The sequence below is a fragment of the Adiantum capillus-veneris genome, chromosome 28 (assembly GCF_014529385.1).
Source record: "Adiantum capillus-veneris isolate H3 chromosome 28, ASM1452938v2, whole genome shotgun sequence".
In the NCBI taxonomy this organism is placed as follows: Eukaryota; Viridiplantae; Streptophyta; class Polypodiopsida; order Polypodiales; family Pteridaceae; genus Adiantum; species Adiantum capillus-veneris.
The window spans coordinates 83,962,525-83,985,306 of record NC_140958.1 but is presented as its reverse complement, the minus strand read 5'-3'; the positions used below and the strand labels follow the sequence as shown (position 1 = coordinate 83,985,306).

Genomic DNA, 22,782 nt, shown 5'->3' with positions numbered 1-22,782 from the left:
GTCAAAGATAGTCTCCACTTCACTAGTGGAAAAATGGTTCTCCCCGAGGTGTTACGGGAATTATGAACCAAAGTTTTGGTTGGTGTATTGTTGGGATATAGAGGACCTATAAAATAGAATCTCAAAGTGAGTAACATTGGTATAACTAACGATACAAGTAAATAAGAATAAAAAATGTACATGTCACCCACCTGCTCACCATTGCGCGGTAAAACTAAATTGTCATACCTCCCTGTGTGATGCACGCTAGAGTCCACCATGTAGAGGCCATTCTCATGTCGTCTAGACACATTTGCAAACCACTCGCACTCAAAGATGAAGCTACGAAAGGTTCTAAAATTAACCTTTAGTATCCTTTCAATAGTTTCGTAGTACCTGGCTTCATCACCGTTTGTGTCAAAGTTGCCCATGATGGCACAATCCATGGTGGTTCTACTCTCGTCAAGAAGGCACGTACAGAAGTGACGACCCTTTGACCACATAGAATTAAAGGAAAGGCACTACAAAATAGAAAAATATATTAATTTATCAAATAAATATTAAAAATAATTTCAACAAATAGCGAGACAATATGCTTTAGGTATATGAGTACTCTACCTTTGGTACGCAGCCTCGTGCATACTCCCATTCTTTGTTGGTGATGTCTTCTCCGTGCGCTTTTGCCTCGATCATTCTCTCATGAATCCACTATACACTAATGAGATCTGGAAAACATGCAAGGTGTCTAGGCACTGGGGGTGCCCTCCTTTCTCCATGTGCTTGTTTCCATGCTTCCCTCTCTTGAAAACGCCTGGACTTTGCCACTGTCCACAAGTCCACCCACTTGGTTATAATCTTTGCATTGAGAATGCAAAAGTTATCGACCACTCGGGATAGATTCATATCCATGTTAATTAGTTTCGCCTTTCCACTTGTCAAGTGTGAAGTCATCCTTGAATCTTCCTCGTCGGACCACATGCGAGGCATTGAAGGATCAACTTGTGCCAAATACTCTGATATGTAAACAAATGCCTCTTGAACAATCCACCCTTTGGCCATACATGCCTCTGGTTAAGACCGTAGCCGCACAAAATCTTTGAGAGTCTTTAAAAACCTCTCTAAGAAGAACAATTATCGTGCGTGCACTACTCCACATATAGCTATCTCCTCCACCACGTGAACCAAGAGGTGTATTTGACTAAGAAAGACCGATCGAGGAAATGCATCCTCAATGGCACACACAGTTTCTGTTGCAAGTGTTTGAGCAGCAAGGATAGCATCTATTTTGATTTCCTTGGAGCTCACAAATCTGCAAGAAAACACACAAGGATACACTAAGTGCTAGTTGAAATTATTGTGTACATAAAAAAGGTGTAGTCGAGTGGAGTCTTGTGGTGTACCTTACTAGCTCTCCTAATTTGAAAATAGCGTCCCTGACTTTCTTGTCCCGACTTATACACATATATACTCACCGACAGAATGAACTACAATGTAAATTAGGAAAAGGAAAGTGAGTGATAGTCATACACACAAACTATAGATAGAATAGGGAGTATGAAGAATACCTGAAGCATCTTGTGCCAATTGTGGGACTTCAACCCATACAATTGAACGCTTCCACCCTTCTTCGCTTTTGTGAAAGCTCCTTTAGAGACCTCATGTATCATGTTGGTGTGCGAATAGAGACAATGGTACCCGTCACCTTGTCTAATTCTTCTTTTGCTAGCATCCATGGTGCTTTAGGAGGCACAATCTTTCCATTTGTGGCACGCCGTGGAGTGGCAGAGGCGGGGAAACATTTTAAAAGCCTTAAATCCTCCCTCGCACCCAAAGAGTCCTTCTTGCCAATAATGTGGTCCCATAGTGTTTTGCCTAAATTCTTGAATATGTGCATGGGATCCAAGAGGTGTTGTATTTTTAAGTCCTTCCAATATGGGACCAAATTGTTGTTGTTGTTCCTCCCAAATGGTTTCCCAATCTGCCATTGTGAGCTTTAGAGGAGCCTTGTGTTTGCTATGACCTTGGGGTAAGAAACAATGGTTGTTTGGATAGATTACCTTGCGAAAGGAATCTGGCCTCTCCGTCACCAACGATGGCCCGCAAGTAGGACATGCATTGTGGCCCCATGTGGACAACCCTACATACATGTCATATGGTTCGAGAGATGAGTGAACTAAAGTGAGATAAAGGGAGCTAAAGGGAGAGAGAGAGAGAGAGAGAGAGAGAGAGAGAGAGAGAGAGAGAGAGGACAGGGGGTTACAAGAAATCTCTCCAAGCCTAGGATAGAGGTGCATAGTCCACATAAGGATTCCCCTCAATTGAGCCTCTCTCTACCCCTTTGCAAGTGGGACATCGACAACAGGAATGCCTCTCCATAACTCCTCCAACTCCTCGATGAGGGCTCGAGGTAAACGTCAATATTTGACACTTTGTACTTCCCTGGCACAAGCAAGGAAAGAAGTATATTGCCCTTCTTGGTTGTCTCCCATGGTGGAATATTGTACTTGACGATCACCCCACAGGCCAAGTGCTCCATGAAGTAGACTTAGTGCCAAAGGGGTTGACACCATCACTTTCTAACCCAAGCCCCAAGTGTCGAGGCTCCAACTCAAACTCTATTCATTGAGTTTTGATGTGCCTCCATGCAGGTGAATCGACAGGAACACGCGCCATTCCATCATTTGAGCGATGGTTTACGTGCCACGCAAGAAGATCCACGATAGACCTGCTTAAACATGTGTTGGATGCGAGGAATCTATATTTCATGCAACGCTCACACCTATTTTGTATCGTGCCTCCCCGCACATGGGACGAGGTAGCATGTGCATGCTCATTGCATTATAGCATGCAATCGTTGATGTATGCATGGATGCGCTCATACTCCATTCCAAGTGCAGTGACATACGATCTAGCTCGTCGACGATCTAGATGCATGTGGTGATCAACTAGCAACATTTATCCCATCAAACTACAACAAACATGCGTATTAGTATAATTCCTAGAAGACAACACCATAAAGAGAGAGGGAGAGAGTATATAAAAACCACATTCTATACTTACAAAAGAAGTGCATCAACACTTGCATTACTCCAACCGAATTTTTCTTGCACGTTGAGTACTTCCAACGATACTTGGAGCACCGAGTACTGTGCACCGTCGTAAAGAGGTGTTCGGGCACTCGTCGAGCTATTCGGGCACTCGAATTAAAGAGAGGGAGAGAAATAGATAAAGAGAGTGAGAGAGAAAGAGGGATAGATGGAGATAAAGAGAGAGAGAGAGAGAGAGAGAGAGAGAGAGAGAGAGAGGGAAATAGGGAGATTTAAAGGTAGAGGTAGAGGTAAAGAGAGAGTAGAGGTAGAGAGAGAGAGAGACAGAGGGAGAGAAATAGGGATAGAGAAAGAGAGAGAGATAGAGGGAAAGAGGGAAAGAGGGAGAAAGAGAGGTAGAGTTAGAGATAGAGGGAGAGTGGGAAAGAGAGAGAGATAGAGAAAGAGAGGGAAAGAGGGAGAGAAATAGAGAGATAGAGGAAAAGAGGTAGGGAAAGAGAGAGAGGGAGAGAAAGAAAGAGAGGGAAATAGGGAGATTTAAAGATAGAGGTAGAGGTAGAGAGAGAGTAGAGGGGGAGAGAGAGAGGGAGAGATAGAGAGAAATAGGGATAGGAAAAGAGAGAGAGTAGAGGTAGAGATAGAGAGAGATAGAGGGAAAGAGCGAAAGAGGGAGAAAGAGAGGTAGAGGTAGAGATAGAGAGAGATAGAGGGAAAGAGGAAAAGAGGGAGAAAGAGAGGTAGAGGTAGAGATAGAGAGAGATAGAGGGAGAGAGGGAGAGAAAGAGAGAGATATAGGGAAAGAGGTAGGGAAAGAGAGAGCGGGAGAGAAATAAAGAGAGAGATGCAGGAAGAGTAGATAGAGAGGGAGAGAAAGAAAGAGAGATAGATAAAGAGAGGGAGAGATAGAGTGAGAGAGGGAAAGAGGGAGAGAAAGAGAGAGAGATAGAGGGAAACATGGATAGGGAAAGAGAGAGAGAGAGAGAGAGAGAGAGAGAGAGAGAGAGAGAGAGAGGGTGAGAAAGAAAGAGAGAGATAGAGAGGGAGAGAGGGAGAGAAAGAAAGAGAGAGATAAAGAGGGAGAGAAAGAAAGAGAGAGATAGAGGGAGAGTAGATAGAGAGGGAAAGAGGGAGAGTAGATAGAGAGAGGGAGAGAAAGAGAGAGATAGAGGGAAAGAGGTAGGGAAAGAGAGAGAGGGAGAGAAAAAAGAGAGAGATAGAGGGAGAGTAGATAGAGAGGGAGAGAAAGAAAGAGAGATAGATAAAGAGAGGGAGAGAAAGAAAGAGAGGGAAAGACAGAGAGAGTTAGAGTGAAAGAGGGAGAAAGATAGGTAGAGGTAGAGAGAGGGAAACAGAGGGATAGAGAAGGAGAGAAAGAGAGAGAGAGATAGAGGGAGAGTAGATAGAGAGGGAAAGAGGGAGATAGGGAGAGAAAGAGAGAGAGAGAGAGAGAGAGAGAGAGAGAGAGAGAGAGAGAGTGAGAGAAGAAGAAAGAGAGGGAAAGAGGGAGAGAAAGAAAGAGAGAGATAGAGGGAAAGAGGGAGAAAGAGAGGTAGAGGGAGAGAGGGAAAGAAAGAGAAAGCGAAGGGCAGCCCATCCCCAAGCTTGGAGGGTGTAGGTAGAAGACAATGGGTTGCACTTGTAAAACATGCTGATCTATGTTTTGCAATAACGGAATGAAGCTGTTCGTGGTCCCTGGGGTCGCTTTTGTGGACGTACGCAAAGTCCGAAAAAGTGGTGCCCAAGTCTAAAGCCACCATGACCTTAGCCGAGACCTCCATGCCTCAGCACAAGATGTCTTCCATGTTTGGCTTTTCACTCTGAGAGTGCTTGCTTTACATGGAGGCGTAGACATGACTCTGGGATGGAGAGAGAGAGATAGAGTGAGAGAAATAGAATTACTTATTGTATTACATTAGAATTGTAATGTTACAATCAATTGATCACTTAGGATATATTTACAACCTTAACATATATATGTTTGTACATATATATTTGTTTATGCATGTATGTAGGCACAAAGTACGGGAACATAGAATCCGAAGGTTAGACGCTCCCTCTTGGGTATAGTCCTTTTTTAATCATGGTGTTGCGGTCATTGATCCACTCATGCATGGATTACCGCAAGGTAACTTTGGTTTTACCATGGTTGAGACTGCGATGATATCTAAAGAGGTGCAGTTGGCCTTTGGCACTACTAGCCTCTACTTAGGTCTACTAGTATGTGTATCTTTCTACGTGTTTGTATGCTAATATATATATATCCTCAAGGAGAGAATTGTAATGTTATGATCAATTGATCACTTAGACGTTGAATTTAGGTGCAGCCAACACAAAACGATGGCTACATCTACAACCTTAACATATATATGTGTGTGAACATCCTGTTTATGCATGTATGTACGCGAAGCCTAAAAAAGTGGTGCCCAAGTCCAAAGCCACCATGACCTTAGCCGAGAGCTCCATGCCTCGACAGAAGATGTCGTCCATGTTTGGCTTCTCATCTCTGAGAGTGCTTGCTTTACATGGAGGCGCAGACATGACTCTGGGATGGAGAGAGAGAGATAGAGTGAGAGAAATAGAATTACTTATTGCATTACATTAGATTTGTAATGTTATGATGAATTGATCACTTAGATGTTGAATTTAGGTGTAGCCAACATAAAACAATGGCTACATTTACAACCTTAACATGTATATGTGTGTACATATATATCTGTTTATGCATGTATGTAGGCACTAAGTATGGGAGCATATCATTCGAAGGTTAGACGCTTCCTCTTGGGTATAGTCCTTTTTTAATCATGGCGTTGTGGTCATTGATCCACTCATGAATGGATTACCACAAGGTACCTTTGGTTTTACCACGGTTAAGACTGCGATGATATTTAAAGAGGTGCAGTTGACCTTTGGCACTAGTAGCCTCTACTTAGGTCTACTAGTATGTATATGCATCTACGTGTTTGCGTGGTAATATACTTGTGTACGTATATTTAGATTAGTGAGTAGGGTGAAAAGCTTAATCTTATATTTCTCTTTGTAATGTAGATGTCTCACGACAGACCGGCTGGTGAGGAGCAGCTAGCTGGCTCTTCTTTTGGTTGGTTCACATCTCAGGTGGGCTCCCACCCGGGGTGGACATCGCCTCCAGTGGACCGAGTCTTGAGTCAGTGAGAATAAGCAAAGAAATAAATAATATTTCCACGTAGTTAACCATAAACCATGAGTGTCATCGCATTTTTTTTAAATTTGCACGCATGGCCATCCTACACCTACCCTTCTCAGATTCCTGCACCGGTCATAGATCCTGACTTACAGCGGGCTATGTCTTTACGAGAGCAGTACCTCCGTTCGATGGAGGATTTGTTTCGCCACTACACTCGACACCAGCTTGCGACCTACGGAATTTCTCCACAAACTACACCATGGGGGAGTCAGGGAGGGACTCCTACAGAGCCTCTCACCGATAGCACCTCCCTCTACTCTCCCTTCCATTCGTTCTACTCCTATTCCATTGTAGGGTCCTACTCCCCTTGCATCATAGGGTCCTACTCTCATGGAATCACAGAGTCCTACGCCACTCCATTCCACACCATCTTCACCAGAACATCGTTGACGGACTTCTTCTGGCAGCGCGCGTCGACGCTTGTCTCAGGGCAGCGAGTGCCGTGAGAGATTAACCGACGGCGGATCTTGTGGTTTTTCATGTTTTGGTAGTGGTGAGGGAACGGAGTCCCCACTTTCAGAGCGTGCCGCCCCTGACACAGAGGACGAAACTACTGACGCACTCGTGCCAGACACGCATGGACGCTACTACAGGGTTAAATATGGTGGGGAGGTTGATTTCGGCAAAGCACAGGGCAGGGCATTTCGATGCCATCTACAAATTCTTATACATTCAACGTATAAGAATTGTTTTATAAAGTTCAGAGACCAAGTGCCGGATCATGCATGGTACATTGAGGATGCTCTGTTAGCTAGATTTCCAAAGACCCCCGAGTAACGTTTTTCACAACAATGGTAGGAGGGCTACATAAAGACATTTCTAAAAAACAAGAAGTCCAATGTGCGGCGCACAACAGCCAACCAGGTCAGAGATCGAGACAGGAGTTACCGCGGTTGCAACATGGCAGACGCGGAGTGGTAGTGGGCAATTCAAGAGAAGAGCGATCAAGCTGCGACGGGCTCATTATATAGACAACAACGCGAGGCCCGTGCAAGAAAAACTCCCATGCACTATGGCTCAGGAGGCAAGGGAGCTTGGATGGATAAATATGTAATATTATTTGAATTATAGCATCGATCGTTGATTGTAAAGATTATAGTTGATAATTTGGTATTGTTATTGCTAACTTAGGAAAATGTCACTCTCTCTCGACCAACCAGAGAGATGGTCAAGTATCAAGAGAAACATAGAGAATTTGATACTTGGTGATGGTTGTTTCAAAACAACCACATCTCTCGCTAGCAGTTCGACGCGGCGGTTGAACCACTACAAGCGATAAGTTTAAACAAGTAATTTTGTGTCAATTGTTTTAAGTTGTGGATAATTGTTTAATTTGGTTTGTGTTTATGTAGAGTCAAAGTGATCCAATATGCGTGCCTCTGGACGACGACGAGGATTAGATAAGAAAATGTTTTGTCAAAATTTTCGTAAAGTCCCAATGTGGCACAATGTATATACAACTATTTACTTTTTATTGTAACTTTTTAAAATAGTCGATCTTCTACATTTTTAATTGTCAAGATAAAGTAAATTCAATTTCAGTTCTTTAGTATTTTATATACTTTTCCAAAAACAATTGATGTCTTATTGTTTTTATGTAGGTCAAAAATAAAGGTGCTCGTTTGTGGGTGGCCCAAATGAGCACCTTTATTTTTGAACTGGTGTTTAGCGGTAATAAATACAGTAATAACAGAGACAAAGGTCGCGGTAATAGCAGCGGGTATATTGCCGCGATTATTACCACGCCTATTGCTGACAAACCACTACCGTGTTCGTAGCCGCGGTTATTGCCGCCCACGCAATTTTTTCTCTCCTTTCTCCTTTGTTTTTCCACGGCAGTGTTGACGGTTTTCAACAACTCCTCTTATAGTGTTAGATTAGATTTAGATTTAAAATTAAGATAAGATTTAAGGTTAACTAAATTAAATTTAGATTTAAGTTAGATTACTTTAGGTTAGATTTAGGATTAGATTAGATTTAGAATTAGATTACATTTAGGTTTAGATCATATTTAGGTTTATTTTGAGTTTAAGATTAGATTAGATCTAGATTTATGTTCGATTTAAGATTAGAATAGATTTAGGTTAGATTTTAATGCATGCCAATAAAGGTGCGCTTTGACCAAAGAGCAAACACTAGGTACACAACAATATGTATAATCCCATCAGAATTTGACACCTATGAACTCACACACTAACCATATTCAATTAGCCACAAATCACCACATGTTCAATTAGGTTATATTTAAGATTAGATTTTGGATTGAGTTCTTATATTAGAGTCTACCTTCGGGATTACAGTAAAAATTAGAGCTAGACGAACAGTGATCCCTCTCTTCCTCTCTAGGGATGCGACCTTAAGTTGAAAAGATTCCAATGGCATGATACTTAGATTGGAAGCAAACATGTAATGTGCTAAGTAATCCCTCGAACAAAGATCTACAGTGAAGAGATGTTAAGATGATGTGAGTTGATACAGCTAGAGAAGAGGCAAAGGGGTTTTTTCCACTACATGCACTATCATGTAGACGTGGGTGTGTAGATTTCTCATACCCACAAATATAGGAATTGACCAATAAAGATGAGATTATAACCCGATGGTTCTGATCTTTGTGCACCTCTTGACCAAGGTGTGCGGGGATTGGACATGACTAGAGAATGTGAGGTAGTTTACAGTGTGAAAAGAAAGAGAGAGAGAGAGAGAGAGAGAGAGAGAGAGAGAGAGAGAGATAAAAGACGGAGGATGCGAATAGAATATTAAATTTATGTCCAGGCTATAAGGTTTTTACCTTCATTATGAGTAGTGACGAGGATGTGGGGCCGTCCAACCAAAACACATATCTCTCAACAAGGATCTTATGTCCTTGTAATCAATGCAAGCATGCCGTCCGACGGACAAGACACGTTTCTTTGTAGCACGTTTGTGAATTTGGCGAGTTCGATCCATCTATTATAGATCGAGTTGTTTCCAATTATAACTTGTTGGACTTTGACACTGGCCAATAGGCAACAATCTTTTGCAACCCAATAGACGTGTTCGCAGGCGCTTCGGTCAAGCAGTATACGTGAGGCCACAAGATGTAGCCTCAGACAGCTCGGAGGATGATCATGCAGACCACATTCCCAACGAGGCAATCTTTGAGCCCAAGATCGATGAAATGATCGAGACGATCATAGATTTAGAAAGGCTTATCTATAATGATATGAAAAGTGACGCCGATACGCCATTGTATGAAGGAGCACGTGTGTCTAGATTGAAGGTGCTCCTGGTTCTTCTCAAAATGCAGGCAAAGTTTAGATGGAGTGACACTAGCGTCACAGCGTTTTTCACGTGATATATTACAATGTGTTTACTTTAATAAAAAACTCTAGATGTATAATGATATGATAGATTACTTACACAAGTGTACCACATTTCTTTCGTTGTGTAGATTGCTCAAAGAGCACATATTGCCAGCTGATAATGTGATGCTAGATTATAGAGAGGAAGCAAGAAAGATCTTGCAAAACTTAGGGATGGATTACAATTCAATTCACGCTTGTCCTAATGGCTGCATTCTTTTCATAGGGGAATACATAGACATGGAGAAGTGTCCGAAATGTGATCCTGAGAGATATTGAGTAGATCTCCATGGAACAAAAATTCCGCAAAAGGTTTTGCAACATTTTTCTATGCTTCCTCGCATCAATCATTTCTTCGAATGTAAGTCTATGGCCGCCCTAGCATCATGGCATGAGGAGAATAAATCTTCGGACGGTGTGCATTAGGAGAAAGTTGGACTCACTTTTGGGCCTTTCAGTTCTAGAGAGAGAGTGGCGCTCAACCAATGAGGAAGAGGCTAACGTTACGTTGAAAATCGACATTTTGGAGCCAAGCTCTTTTAGAAAAAACGGAGAAAATATTATTTTTGTTCATGAAATTGCACAATTTCACGCTTTCAAGACATAAATTCCATAAGTCGTACTAACTTTGTACCGAGGAATTTCAAAAGTTTCATTGAAGACTCTATCTAGTATCTATGTTCCCGCTCAAATATGACTTTGAGTAGCTCTACTTCCCTCTCAAAACTTCTTCCCTTTTTCATATTTGCACTAACATTTCTGTGTATTCTAGTGCACACCATGACTACTTATCGAAGGCCTAGCACTACCATTGATTCTGTTAGGATTCTTAACAATTATACTACAGATGATCAAGCATGCATGGATATCATCGCGAATAACTATCGGAAGTTGGGTTCTACTACAAGCTAGGAGGAGGAAGAGGAGGCAACGCAATGATTTTGTGGAGGCTTTCAAGGGACAAGTTAAAGAGTTTAAAGTGTGTGCACAAAGCAACATGCAACATGCTTTCCAGCATGCAGACTTAAGGTTGCAAACATCTCCTCCAAGTTTTCCAAGGCATCGACCGAACTGTAAGTTATTTTGAGCATCTCACTTAGTATATGATTATATTCAAAGGTTAAGTAGTGGATATCATCTTTGGTATGTTTCAGATATTTATCCATTGAATAGGACAAATTGGCAACCAATTGAGAGCATAGTTGGGATTTTTTATGCTTCCTATGCATTTATTGGTGAACAAATGTACCAAGGAAGACAACACAAGGAACTTACAGATAATGGAATATTCTTTTATGATATTTCATATGTGGAACCGAGAACTTCCATTGGTTGGGGTCGTGTAGCTCCTTTGTCACTTCCATCCTTTGACAACAAGGATTGGTCTTTGCCAGGTTTGCAAACTAGTTAAAGCTTTAGGAATAAGTTGTTTCAGGATATACAAAAGTCCCTCAAGTATTCAATTGCCACAAATATAGTTCGGCTCGCACTATTTATGTCTCTTGAAGTGTTTGTAGATTTTTTCTTTGATGAGCAAATAAGAACTACCGCAACAATGTTCATTTTCAAGTCTGAGAGCTGTTTGGACTTTTTAGATGATAATTGGGATAGGAAACAATCACAGAGCAATATCTGTATTTTGCAAAAGAAGTCCATAATTTGCAAGTTCATTATAAGCTCTCAAAATTGCATAGTGTCCTTTTACTATTTTAGATATCATCTTCTTAGTGGGCAGCTTATTTCATTTAACCAAGATACAAAGTCTAGCCTCGAGAACAAACCTTTATCATTGGAGCTCTACTTTCGAGACAACCTACTTACTGCAATGGAGACAATGTCATGCACAACTCTTACACAACTCAAGGTAGATCTTACACGTGAAGAACTTCCACTTTTGTCGGAATTGTATGTATTTAGTCTCAACAATAGAAAGGTCCTTGCTAAATGGATGAATTTTGATTTTCTTTAATACATTAAGATAGAATCTAACTTTTTCTTCTTTTCAGATTCCAAGACGCAAAGAGAAAACAACATTGTGCAAGAAGTCACTCACAAATACACTTCACTTAATTGCTTGCACCGAAAGCTAGGTCACATACCTTGTGCACGTAATGAGCTTTGATGCCATGCAAACCATGATGTACTCTTCAAAATGACTAATACAAAGCCATTTTGTGGCGGTCAAACAATGTTTAAAAAATGTTCACTTTTCATGGTCTCAAAATTTTACAAACTGTGTTGTTTCTGTCAAGATTTATACAAGTTATTTCTCCCTTTCCCTGCTATTGTGCTCTCCCCCGGTTTGTGCCATTGGTCCCCTGTCCTCTCCTTCGGTTGCTACCATTGGTCCCTTGCCCTCTCCCCTGGTTGCTGCCACCACTCCCCTGCCCTCTGCTCTTGTTTGCTACTACTTCTGCCTCTGGGGACGCTGGTCTCGGGCATCCTTTGTCGTTCAAAATCATGGGCCTCTTCCATGGCTTCCCATGCATCTTGCACTTGTGAAGCTTCCCTTTGTTCTTTCTCTTGCCGTCGATGTGTAGCCCATTCCTCTACTTTTGCGGCGCCCGCATAATATTGATTTATTGCTTCTTGCATATTTCAAACGTCTTCTTGAGTCTGATTGTAGCGCTGTGTCATTTTGCTAATGCGAGCGTATTTAAACTCTTCAGCTCTCACCCCTTCCTCTCTTGTACGTCTGTTTACCGAGATTATAATATGTTGGATGGCCATTACAGAAAAATATCGAACATCATTGAGGGTATAGTTATGTAATTGATGTTCCTGTAGAAGCGTTGGTAGAGCTGAAGATGGTCTACCTATGGGAGTGCAAGAAGACCAGGCATGGCAGTTTGTAGGCAAATGACAGGAACAATGGACAAGTATTTGATGCAACCAGGAGACGGGTACACAGAGACAGAGCACTCTCTAGTTGAAACGGCAAAGGTGACAAAATCAAATGGTGATATCACAAGGTTGGGAGCAGGACAAGGAGTGTTGGATACAGGTGTTGTGGGATTTATGATATGGGATTTGAAGCAAGATGTTTGCAGAAGACTCTACTTGCGGGGATATGTATGCCAAATGTGGCTTCTAACAGAGTCAGGATGGCTTTCCACCATATTGGTCGAGATGCTCAAAGGTAATAGAGAATGATGGATAACTCTATCAGATCGTGTGATAATGTTGCAAAATGACGGCACCATTATGACGGTTTCAAAGCTCTTTAAATGCTTGAAGACAGAGGGCTAGTAGCTCGGCTCCAGATTCTCTATGATCACGGTTGATGCCATTTATTCCGAGCAAAAATCTCATTGGTCGAGAGTCACCATTACGGGGAATTTTATGTTCAGTGTGGGAGGTAGCGCCTTGGTGCTTGCAAAACAGAAACTTCAATTTGTGCAATGGTGTTAAAAACTCCATATGGCGTCGACCGCATCAGACTTTTCAACTGGGCTATCCGAAATATGAAGCGGGGTGTGAAAGTGGTGTTAAAAAAGTAAAAAATAAAAAATGGCAAGCTGCATGGCGGGATGACAACGCCAACAAGGCATAGGAGTGTGGGGTTGTCATTTGACCGACTGCAGGAGAAAGAGGACTGCATGGAGAGGAAAACACGGTCAGTTACTGATTGGGGGTAGCATGCAATGGGATCAGGTGAGAGGGAGTGCCATCTGTATGGAGAGCATGGCGACCAGGAATAGAAGGGGTGGCATGCCAGGAAGGAGGAGAGACTCAAGGACGCTATCTGCTTGAGGTTTGGAAAGCCAAGAGATGGCAGGTTGACTTGGGGTGAAAACGCCATCACTAGGAGGAGCAGCATAGGCGGCAGCCAGAGCCGAGAGCAAGGTCGCCAAGTCGAGACTGGGGAGCCGGCTTGTGCAGAAGCAAATGAACAGGGCTGCCTGGGGAGGAAACCGAGGAGGTGGCGCAACTTAGAGGGAAATCGGGTTGCTGCAGGAGGCCGTAGAAGTCATAGGAGGGGCAGCATAAGGCGAGGCCATGAAGGCGGGCTGACGTGCAAGAGATTGGGGGTTGCGAAGGCTAATCAAGACAGAAGCGGAAGATCACAGCGCTGCATGGTGGGGGCCTGAAAGTGAGGTGACGGGGGGCGGGAACAAGAGAGAAGCCACCAATAGGGTGACTTGGGGCAGGCCAGTTGTGGAGGGGCTTCCGAGTACTACAGAGCAGGGCTGAGGAGGAGCACCTGTAGTGTGATCAAGGGGGGGCGTTGTCTGCATGTGGGCTAAAAGCCGCAAGTGGTTGCAAGCAGTCGGGGCCCATCAATGTGCAGAGGCCGCGAGGGCTGCAGCCCATCAAAACCAAGGTGACAAGGGTCTGGCCGAGCAAGAGATGAAGGGGTGGCCATAGTGGCCGAGCTTCTGTAGATCAAACCAAGGCCAAGGACAGCGAGAGGGTGGCTGATTTGTGGCCAGGGGTGGATAGGAAGCCATCCATCCAAATTGATTTGAAGCAGAGGTGCTCTAAAGCATGCACAAATATATTACCTATGCCGCCGTCATGCCTGAAGTTGTTATGATGGAGTTATTACTTCTGATTTTATTTGAGTGTTTGTCTTTGATCTATTCTTCCATCTCGTCTTGTGCCATTTAACCCGTGGTAGCGTTGGCTCCGGGTCTTTTTTTTTGTGTGTGTCCAGAGAGATAAGGGAAGAGATAGTGCAAACAGTTAGTATGAGAGAGAAGTGATGCAAGAGTGTGGTGGTGTGTTACTAGGTCAATTATGTGTGGGTGTTCAGGAGTGATTGTGTATGGTCGAGAATGCTAGTAGGTGAGCCTGTGCATTGGAAGTTTTCAAAAAGTGAGTGTGTGTGTGTGTGTGTGTGTGTGAATCTGTGTGGTTAGGGGTGCGGAATTTATCCTGGGCTATAGAGAGGCAGTGTAGAGTGTGCTGGGTTTCTTCCTACTTCTCCTTTTCATCAGTGGTACCCCCACTGAGGACCTACTGATTGCTCTCGGTGAAGTTTTAAAGCCTGAAGATAATGCATGATATTGACTTGGTGCTTGCTATAGAAGAAGAGGCTGCGAATTGGTTTTCCGATCTAGAGCTATATCTATTGCAATTGAGAATTTGTGGAGATGAATCCAAATTGAATACACTACCATTGGTTCTGCAAGGAAAAGCCAAAGCCTGCTGGTTTGAAGGATTGAAGGCTGCAGATCGGCAGTCGCTAAGAGAGATTCGCAAGCGGTTTATTGAAGCTTTTTGGAAGCGGGTTTCTCCATCAGACTTGGGTAAGAAATTGAGCAAGCTAAAGCAGGATGTAAGTGAAGATTTTGCTTTGTTTTGGGTAAATTTGAGTCTATTTGGGAGAGACTAGCTACTATTACATGTGTGCGAAATGGAGATCATTTCAAGCGAGAACAGTTTCTAGCCTGCTTGCATCCACGAATCATAGAGAAGGTCACGTGTGGTGGTGCGGAGGACTATGCGCAAATCTTTTACTTAGCCACTTGAAAAAGAGCAGGAAAGCAAAGAAGAAGCTGGAGATGGGTTTGTTGAAGCCGACAGACTATGGATATAGCTCAACAATGGAGTTGCGTCATGCCATGAAGCCAAAGGGGAGTTCAAGCATCAAAGAGGTAGCTGCTTTGCCATTGGTAAGCCATTCTGGTCATTCATTTCAATTTGTACCTCCAGTTTGGTGTGCTCCTGTACAAGAGTTTGCTAGCCCTGCTAGCAAGGATGCGGTCCTAGCCAAAGAGTGTATGCATGAAGAATCAAATGAAGCTATGGATCAAAGCTCGCAGGAAAAGTTTGAAGATGTTGACAAAGCGATGGTCGAAGCTATACAGGAAGAAGCTAGGCATGGGGTTGAGCAACCTCGCCCTACCAATTGTATTGAAGAGCGGCAGTGCATTCCAGAAGGTGTGGATGATCTCACCGTACCATAGAACGAGGTGATAGATAATGGATTTCTTTCTTTCTTAGTCGATGATATGGTTGTAGAAGCAGTCCTAGAAGAGCAGGTTGACATTCAAGAGCTAATGATTGAGAAATCCGATTTTCTCTCACCTGAAGTGGTTGAAGATGAAGTATCACAAGCTATGGTGGACGAAGATTGGTATGGTGAGTCATGTATAGAGTGTATGCCATTTGAAGTACCTACAACAAAGGGTATGTTTGAGAAGCAGGTAGGCTTTGTTCTTCATGAAGCAGTGGTAATGGAAGACAGTTTGCCAAAGGTGGGGGTTATGCTATTGATTGACATGCTTTTGAAAGTTGCTTTACAGGTAGTTTTGCATGGTTTGCAAAGTTCTCATGATGAGAGGTATGCTATGAAGAGCTCTCTAGCATGTGAGAAAATCATGGTGTATGGTGGAGATGCTTCACATGTTGGTTTACAAGCTTGTTTTGTATATGAAGCCGGCGTATGGATACAGGTAGCTAAAGATCGATGGTATTCCAAGCTGCATGAGGCTTGTTTTTGGGTTTACAGGTGCAAAAAAATGGTTGAATATGCAAATATTATGGATGCATGGCTGTGCTCAATGCCATGTAATTGATCCTGGTGGAGTTTGCATCACAATTGGGAGAGTCTATGGCTTTCCATTTGATCCGGGCGGGTGCTACAGCCAATGAATCTCTCTCTATCTATTTACTGCTATTTATCTAGCTCTTGTATATATAGTATCTATCAGTTTCTTCTTATGCAATGATAGATTCTCTAAATAATGCTATGGTTGAGCATAAATGCTCAATGAGGGATTGGGCAATAATGGTACAGTTGAAGATGATCGACCTATGGGAGTGCAAGAAGCCCAGGAATGGTAGTTTGGAGGCAAATGACGGGAACATTGGACAACTATTTGATGCAACCAGGAGACGGGTACACAGAGATGGAGCACTCTCTAGTTGAAAAGGCAAGTGTTTCTTTCTATTGATAGCTGCTTTTTCCTATTAAAAATTTCACATTTTTAGCCTCGCTCCATCACTACTAACTTTTTAACTCTACCCACGTGCTAACTCAAAGATTGTACATACCTTATTTTTTTTCATTTGTGATACCACGCTATAGTGGATATGGTGTGCTCATAAATGTGTATATTTCTCTAAAGTGTATCCTAACCATAGAACTCCACCCTTACTAATTACCTAAGTAGGGTTGGATCCAAAAAATTATTATTGTCCTTAGTATTTATGTAAATAATTTTTTTTCCTTTGTTTTAAAGGGCATAGATATTAAGAGTGTGATTTTATATTTTTTTTTAAAAATCACACATATTTTTTCCCATCCCCTTTTATGTAACTAGGTGTGAGTATTTTTTCCCTACCCACCTACTAATTCACTAGGTGTGTGTCATGTTTTTTTACGGTATAGTGATTTTTGTAAATTTTATATTTATTTACATCTCAAGAGAGTGTATTTATTCATTTATATATTTCTATTTTATTTATCCATGAGATTCCAATTTTTTCTTCACACTAGTTAACTACAGTGTACTTTTTCCTTTCACATTGTGTAAAATTGTAAATATTATTTTTTCACTCCACCTATTGTAAGAAAATATAACAATATATATTTTAGCATACCTCTTTTGTATATTATCTTATTTTATCTTATTTTTATATTTTATATACATATTATTTATACTTTATTACTGTAATCATGCACCTTAGCTCATACACTTGTTATCATGCATATCATCACCAAACTCAATAATAATTTTTCATGGACTCAATGGAGCATTATTAAGGGTCCATGTGATGCCCTCATGCCTCACAGATTGGAATATATGCAAGTTCAACAACCAAAGACCCCACTTGGAAGACTTTGAGAGGGAGAAAAAGACACATGTTTTTGGGCGAATTTTCATGTATGATTCCACTCCGAGTTGGACTTTGCACAAAACTACAAAGTTGTAGCTCATGAACTGAGGTTTTTGGGAAAAAATTATTTTGCATTTTTTGGAGCTTTGAACGAAATTTTATGGGCATTTTGGTGCACCGGAGTTTTACTGTCTTGGTCCAAAATGCTTCACCCTCACTCTCCTCTTCACCCACACAAACTCTCATTTCTATCTCCATTCTATTCAAACTTGCAAACACTCTCTCCCCCCTCTAAGTACAAGTAATCCTTATCACCTCCACTCTTACATACCTTCCATGAAAGCTTTAAACAATCATCTACCCTAACTACCTACCTAGTAATTATCAATGAAGAGATATGATTGATCTCTTTTTCCAAAAAATCTTAAACATCAGCAAAAAACTGATTGTGTGCATCTTCTTCATCAACTTAATCTCCCACAAGCACCCTAATTACGCAAGCCGACAAAACCTCGCCACGGATCAAGCATTGGAGCGGCAAACGACAAGGCGTTGCGAGTAGTAATAACAGGTTTCTTATCCTTTCAAACTCATCCTTGTATATATCCATTCCATAAAATCACTATTTGTACGTTTGTGCCTCACTTGTAAATATTATAACTACTAACTCACTAACTACTAACTTGTATGCAATTTGCCCGTCCAATTTCGCCTTAAAAAAATGGAGACCCCATGTAGATAGAAACACCTCCATTCAACCCTATAAGTTATTTCTCTTCTCCCTATTTCACTCAATGTAAATAGAGAAGACAAAGTAGTCCCACCATATAAAGAATAGCCACACAAATAAGCATACTTATGCCTAGAGATAATCCACTTGGAAATGCTATAAGTAGAGCACTTCTACATCACTTTTTGGGGGCTTATCAATTGAGAGAAGAAGAGCTTTAGCTACTTAAGTGTGTGAGGAAGCCCTCGTGTCAAGTCCTGATGTAGAGATAATCGCCAGGGCTAGGCTCTCCATTTGTATGGTCTACTTATCTATCTATAACAATTGGATTTGGGCACACATATTCTCATTATCTCCTAAATCTCTTGACAATTCACAAATTGGTGCTCATTTTGGAATCTTCTTTAGCTTGCCGCAACAATTGGAAACGTCTAGTTGTGGTAACACTTGTGTATTTTCCTTTGAGAGTTTTTGTTGATGATGGTGTTGAGCATTGGTGGTACTTTGTTGGTCTAGGTTGAGGTTGGATTGGAGATCCATCACTAGAGTAACACAATCATCAATTGTCTTGTGATTGTGTATGTGCGTGTGTCTATTTATGCTCAAGTGTTAGTGCCTTTGTGAGTTTGTTTCATGAATTATCGCAGGTAAGTCTCCATTTGGTATGTTAGGATGTATGATGGGGATGGTCGTACAAAGATGTGTGTAAGCTCAAGTGTGATGTTCATGTTTTGATATGTCTAACTCATTATAGTTAGGTGGTGCCCTTTGTGTTGGTTTTGTGTGGGTTTGGTTTGGTCTTTTGGCCATCCATTTTTTTTTTGAACGACACGGGAGCCTAGGTGGTGCTTAGAGGCCACTTCCTTGCTGTTTGCCCCGGACCGCCTCAATTTTGGCGCCCCTACGGAGGACCTCTCTCATCTCTATAGATATCTTTTAAGGCTTGAGTGTAGTTTGTACAAATCAACTCTTTACACTTGCACTTACAAAGAATCCATCCAAGCATAACATAGTTATTTGTAGGAATGAATAATGGACCCATTGTGCATCCATTTGACTTCATGAAAAATATTAGGATAAATGCTTGTATAAGTAGAAAAATTCATTTTCAACAACGTATAGCTTTCTTGTTTGGAGCGGAGGCCTTAGGAGAAATTCTACAATCTCCACTACCTATAATCTTACCACTCATTGATTATAATATATCTTTTGATGTGCATGTTTTCATATTACTCTAATTGAGAAAAATTTCATGAACATTTAGGTTATTTTGCATCTCATTTGTAGGCATGAATCCTCACATCCATGGATAGATTAGGTTCAGAACTAGGCCAAAACATAGTTGAAAGGCTTCCTAGAAATAGGGATTACATCACTATTCAAGGAGAAGTTTTGCACCTTGATTGTTTCAGTCTGGACATAGAAGGAACATTTGAGGACTTTTCTTTTATCCAAGCAGCTCGTGTGCTAGGAGCAGTGAAACAAGTAGTCCTCTCCACTTCGAGGATCCTTTTGCAGTGGGGATTTGACGACTCTTATCCAGAGATAAGAGTATCTTGACTTGACTTGAAAGCTTTAGAGTGTTCCTTGGTGGTGTGATAAATAGGCTACCTTTTGATTTTGAATCTCAAGGGAGGAACGTGCTTCACGCTTGGGTTTACGAGGAGGAGCGGAATTCTATCAGATACGAAGGACCTGTGGTCTTTGAATGTGAGAATCCTGCAGCACCCACACTCCTTGATCACTTCACTTTGGTTCTTTTGTGGTAGAAGTCAAGGGTTCCTTTGTAAGATTTTCGTGCACTCTAATCATGGCTATGAACAGGCAAATGTCGGGATATCCTCTTTTCTTTGGGGAACATGGAGAGGATCGTGATCTATTTCGTGCAGATTTTCAAATGGCCTTACACATCAATTGTATCTTCATAGATGATGAAAGGTTAGGGGTGTTTCAAGTTGTCCTTCAACGTGATGCTGATACATGGTTTCAAGGACTTAGTGAAGAGATAAGGGTTGCGTTTCCTAGGGTAATTGAGGCATTTCAAGCTCAATTTGGCCAACCTCTTAACACCCATAAATTGTGGTGAGATATCACTTTCCTAGAGCAAAAATGTTTAAGTGATTATTATGAGTATAGACAAGAGTTCACTCATTTATGGACTCTTTGATTGCGTAGCTTGCCTAACCCGGGAGATGGTGCAGAATTTCTTAAGAAGGAGAGATTCATTGGAGGACTCATTCCCCATTAAGGATCAAGGTCGAGGCAAAAGAACCAACTTATGAAAATGCTGAGCGTAGGGAAACCCAAAAGGTAAGGAAGATGATGTGTTTCGAGGAGGGAGAAAGTTCAAATACACAAAGAGAACCCTCCCTTCCAACATCGACAACAAGGACAAGGGAGCTTCCGGAGGTAACGGCTGATCTCATTGAGAGGTTAAATGAATCTTTGAACAACATGTCAATTCACCTTGCACAAGCCATAGGTCCAAGGGGACAAGCCAAGAAGCCCGAGGAGAGAGAGCCATGACCAAGGCGAGTCTTGTAATGTTGGAATTGCGGTGAATCTGGGCATGGGATGTATAATTGTCCTTGGCCCCGGGGGGAGCCAGGGAGGCCTAACTTGAATTATCCAGTATTGAATGCAGGTGAAGGCACTAGTCAACAACCAATGCTCTTGCAGCGACCAAATGCTGCTCGACCTCCACCACGAGAAGTAGAGGGAGTACCACCATTGCTTGACCCAGATGTTAGTGTCGTAGAAGTCACACAATCCAAAGAGGATGACATTGATGAAAATGGCATCAAACCTGGGCGTGAGAAAGGTAAGGAAAGGGAAGGTGTCACATCACAAAAGTGACCATGGACGAGGAAAGAAAACAAAGGAAACCAAGGAGGGCAAGAGGACTCGGTGTCGCATCAACCTTCAAGAATTCCCTCGATCTTGGACATGGTATGGCTCCCTACAACCTTATGGAGGACATGAGTGGTAAGGGTCCAAGCATATCATGGCCCCAATTTCTTGCATTGTACCCACAAGTTAGGAGGGAGTTAACAAAGGCAATTAGCACTAGGAGAAGGACAAAAGAATATGTGTCTGTCATCAAATTGCACATGCACAAATGGATGAGGATATTACACCTTTGCTAGATTGCTATATCAAGGGAAAACTAGTTAAGAAGGGTCTCGTGGATGGGGGTGCACAAATTTGCATTATGACAGAAGAACTTATGCAAAGACTAAGCATGCACATCCATGAGACGTCTGAAATCAAAGTGAAAATGGCAAATAATAGCAAGGCTAGGTGTTTGGGAGTTTGTAAGAATGTTTATGTGGAAGTTTTTGGCATTAAAAAGGCTTTTGATTTCTATGTTCACTACAACAAAAAAAGGTGTCATCGACGTAGATATCGACGCCCCACGTCGATAATCTGTGTCGATATCTACGTCCCTGTGAAACTGTCGCTATTTGCGTCGATATCGGCGTGGAAAGGCTTTATTTGCGACGTAGATATGGACGATGTTATAGACGCAGATATAGACGCAGATATCGACGACCATAACAGAAAAAAAAATTCTTGGACAGAGGGAAGGTAGCCTGGCGTGTGCCCAGTAAAAAGATGGACACAGCCACCACAGCAAAACTTCCTGCCCTGTGCCCAAGAAAGAGAGAAGCACCAAAATCAATCGTGCTCCCGTAGAAATTTCGACAGAGTTCCCTTTGTTTTTACATAAACTTTTCAAAAAATATATATCATATATACGTCTCCTACATGCTATGCATGTAGGATCTCACATGAGATTTAAGGCCAATGACCATAACGAACCATAACCATAACTTAAAAGCATAACCATAACTTAAAACCATAACCGACCAATATAACCACTTTGATCATAACCAGAAATAAAATTAACAATAACCATAAGCATAACCAGAAAGTTAAACATAACCATAAACAAAACCTGAACCATAACTATGTCTATACAAGAATAGGAGAAATAACCATGTCTATACAATGACAATGACAATAACCATAACCATAAGGAAAATAATAACTGTTTGAACAATAATCATAACCATATATATATGTCTATACAAAAGGAGACACAGAAGCGTGTTTGTGTCTCACAAAGCATATATATGAAATCCGGTCCACTGATGACTAGGCGTCACAACCTGCACATAGGACAACTCACAAAATTAGTATTGATATTACTTCACATATACTTACTTAATTAAATCAACTCACACATATTAACGTCTCACCTCAAGCCATCAGCGAGACTGTAAGGCTGTCCATTCTACAGGCTCTCCTGAAGCATCAAGATCATTCAATACTTCATAGATACCTCTGCGATATCCATCTAACGCCTCTGATGTGTCGGGGCTCGATGCATCACAAGATTCTGGTGCTGCTTCGTTAGTGTTCTCCTCGCTTGTCTGGAAGAAGGCATCCAGCATCTCCTCCATGCCATCGTCTTCTGTCTGTAAGTCCTTTTCTGCTTCCATTCTTGGCTCTATATTGGTCGTACCTTCACGTATAATCCTCTCTCTCTCTCTCTCTCTCTCTCTCTCTCTCTCTCTCTCTCTCTCTCTCTCTCTCTCTCTCTCTCTCTCTCTCTCTCTCTCTCTCTCAGATGTAGGTGCTATGTCACGAAAATCAATGCCCGTTCCGTAG

At 41.8% G+C, this 22,782-nt stretch overlaps 1 protein-coding gene and 1 pseudogene across 2 annotated transcripts; both read left to right on the top strand.

Moving 5' to 3' along the window:
* Positions 1-13,240: 13,240 nt before the first annotated feature.
* On the top strand, positions 13,241-14,940 carry LOC147420786 (uncharacterized). Its single transcript, XM_086504991.1, has one exon. It carries the CDS (start codon positions 14,590-14,592, stop codon positions 14,926-14,928), a length of 339 nt encoding a protein of 112 aa, XP_086361117.1. The 5' UTR covers positions 13,241-14,589; the 3' UTR covers positions 14,929-14,940.
* Positions 14,941-15,097: 157 nt separating this feature from the next.
* LOC147420785 (uncharacterized) lies at positions 15,098-18,447 on the top strand (annotated as a pseudogene). The gene is made up of 2 exons (XR_015187027.1): positions 15,098-16,471; positions 17,335-18,447. The product of XR_015187027.1 is annotated as an uncharacterized LOC147420785 (transcript).
* Positions 18,448-22,782: the final 4,335 nt, after the last annotated feature.

What these genes read in the sequence shown, in the direction of transcription:
- LOC147420786 (XM_086504991.1), top strand. Translation starts at nt 14,590, where the DNA reads ATGCATGATATTGACTTGGTGCTTGCTATAGAAGAAGAGGCTGCGAAT.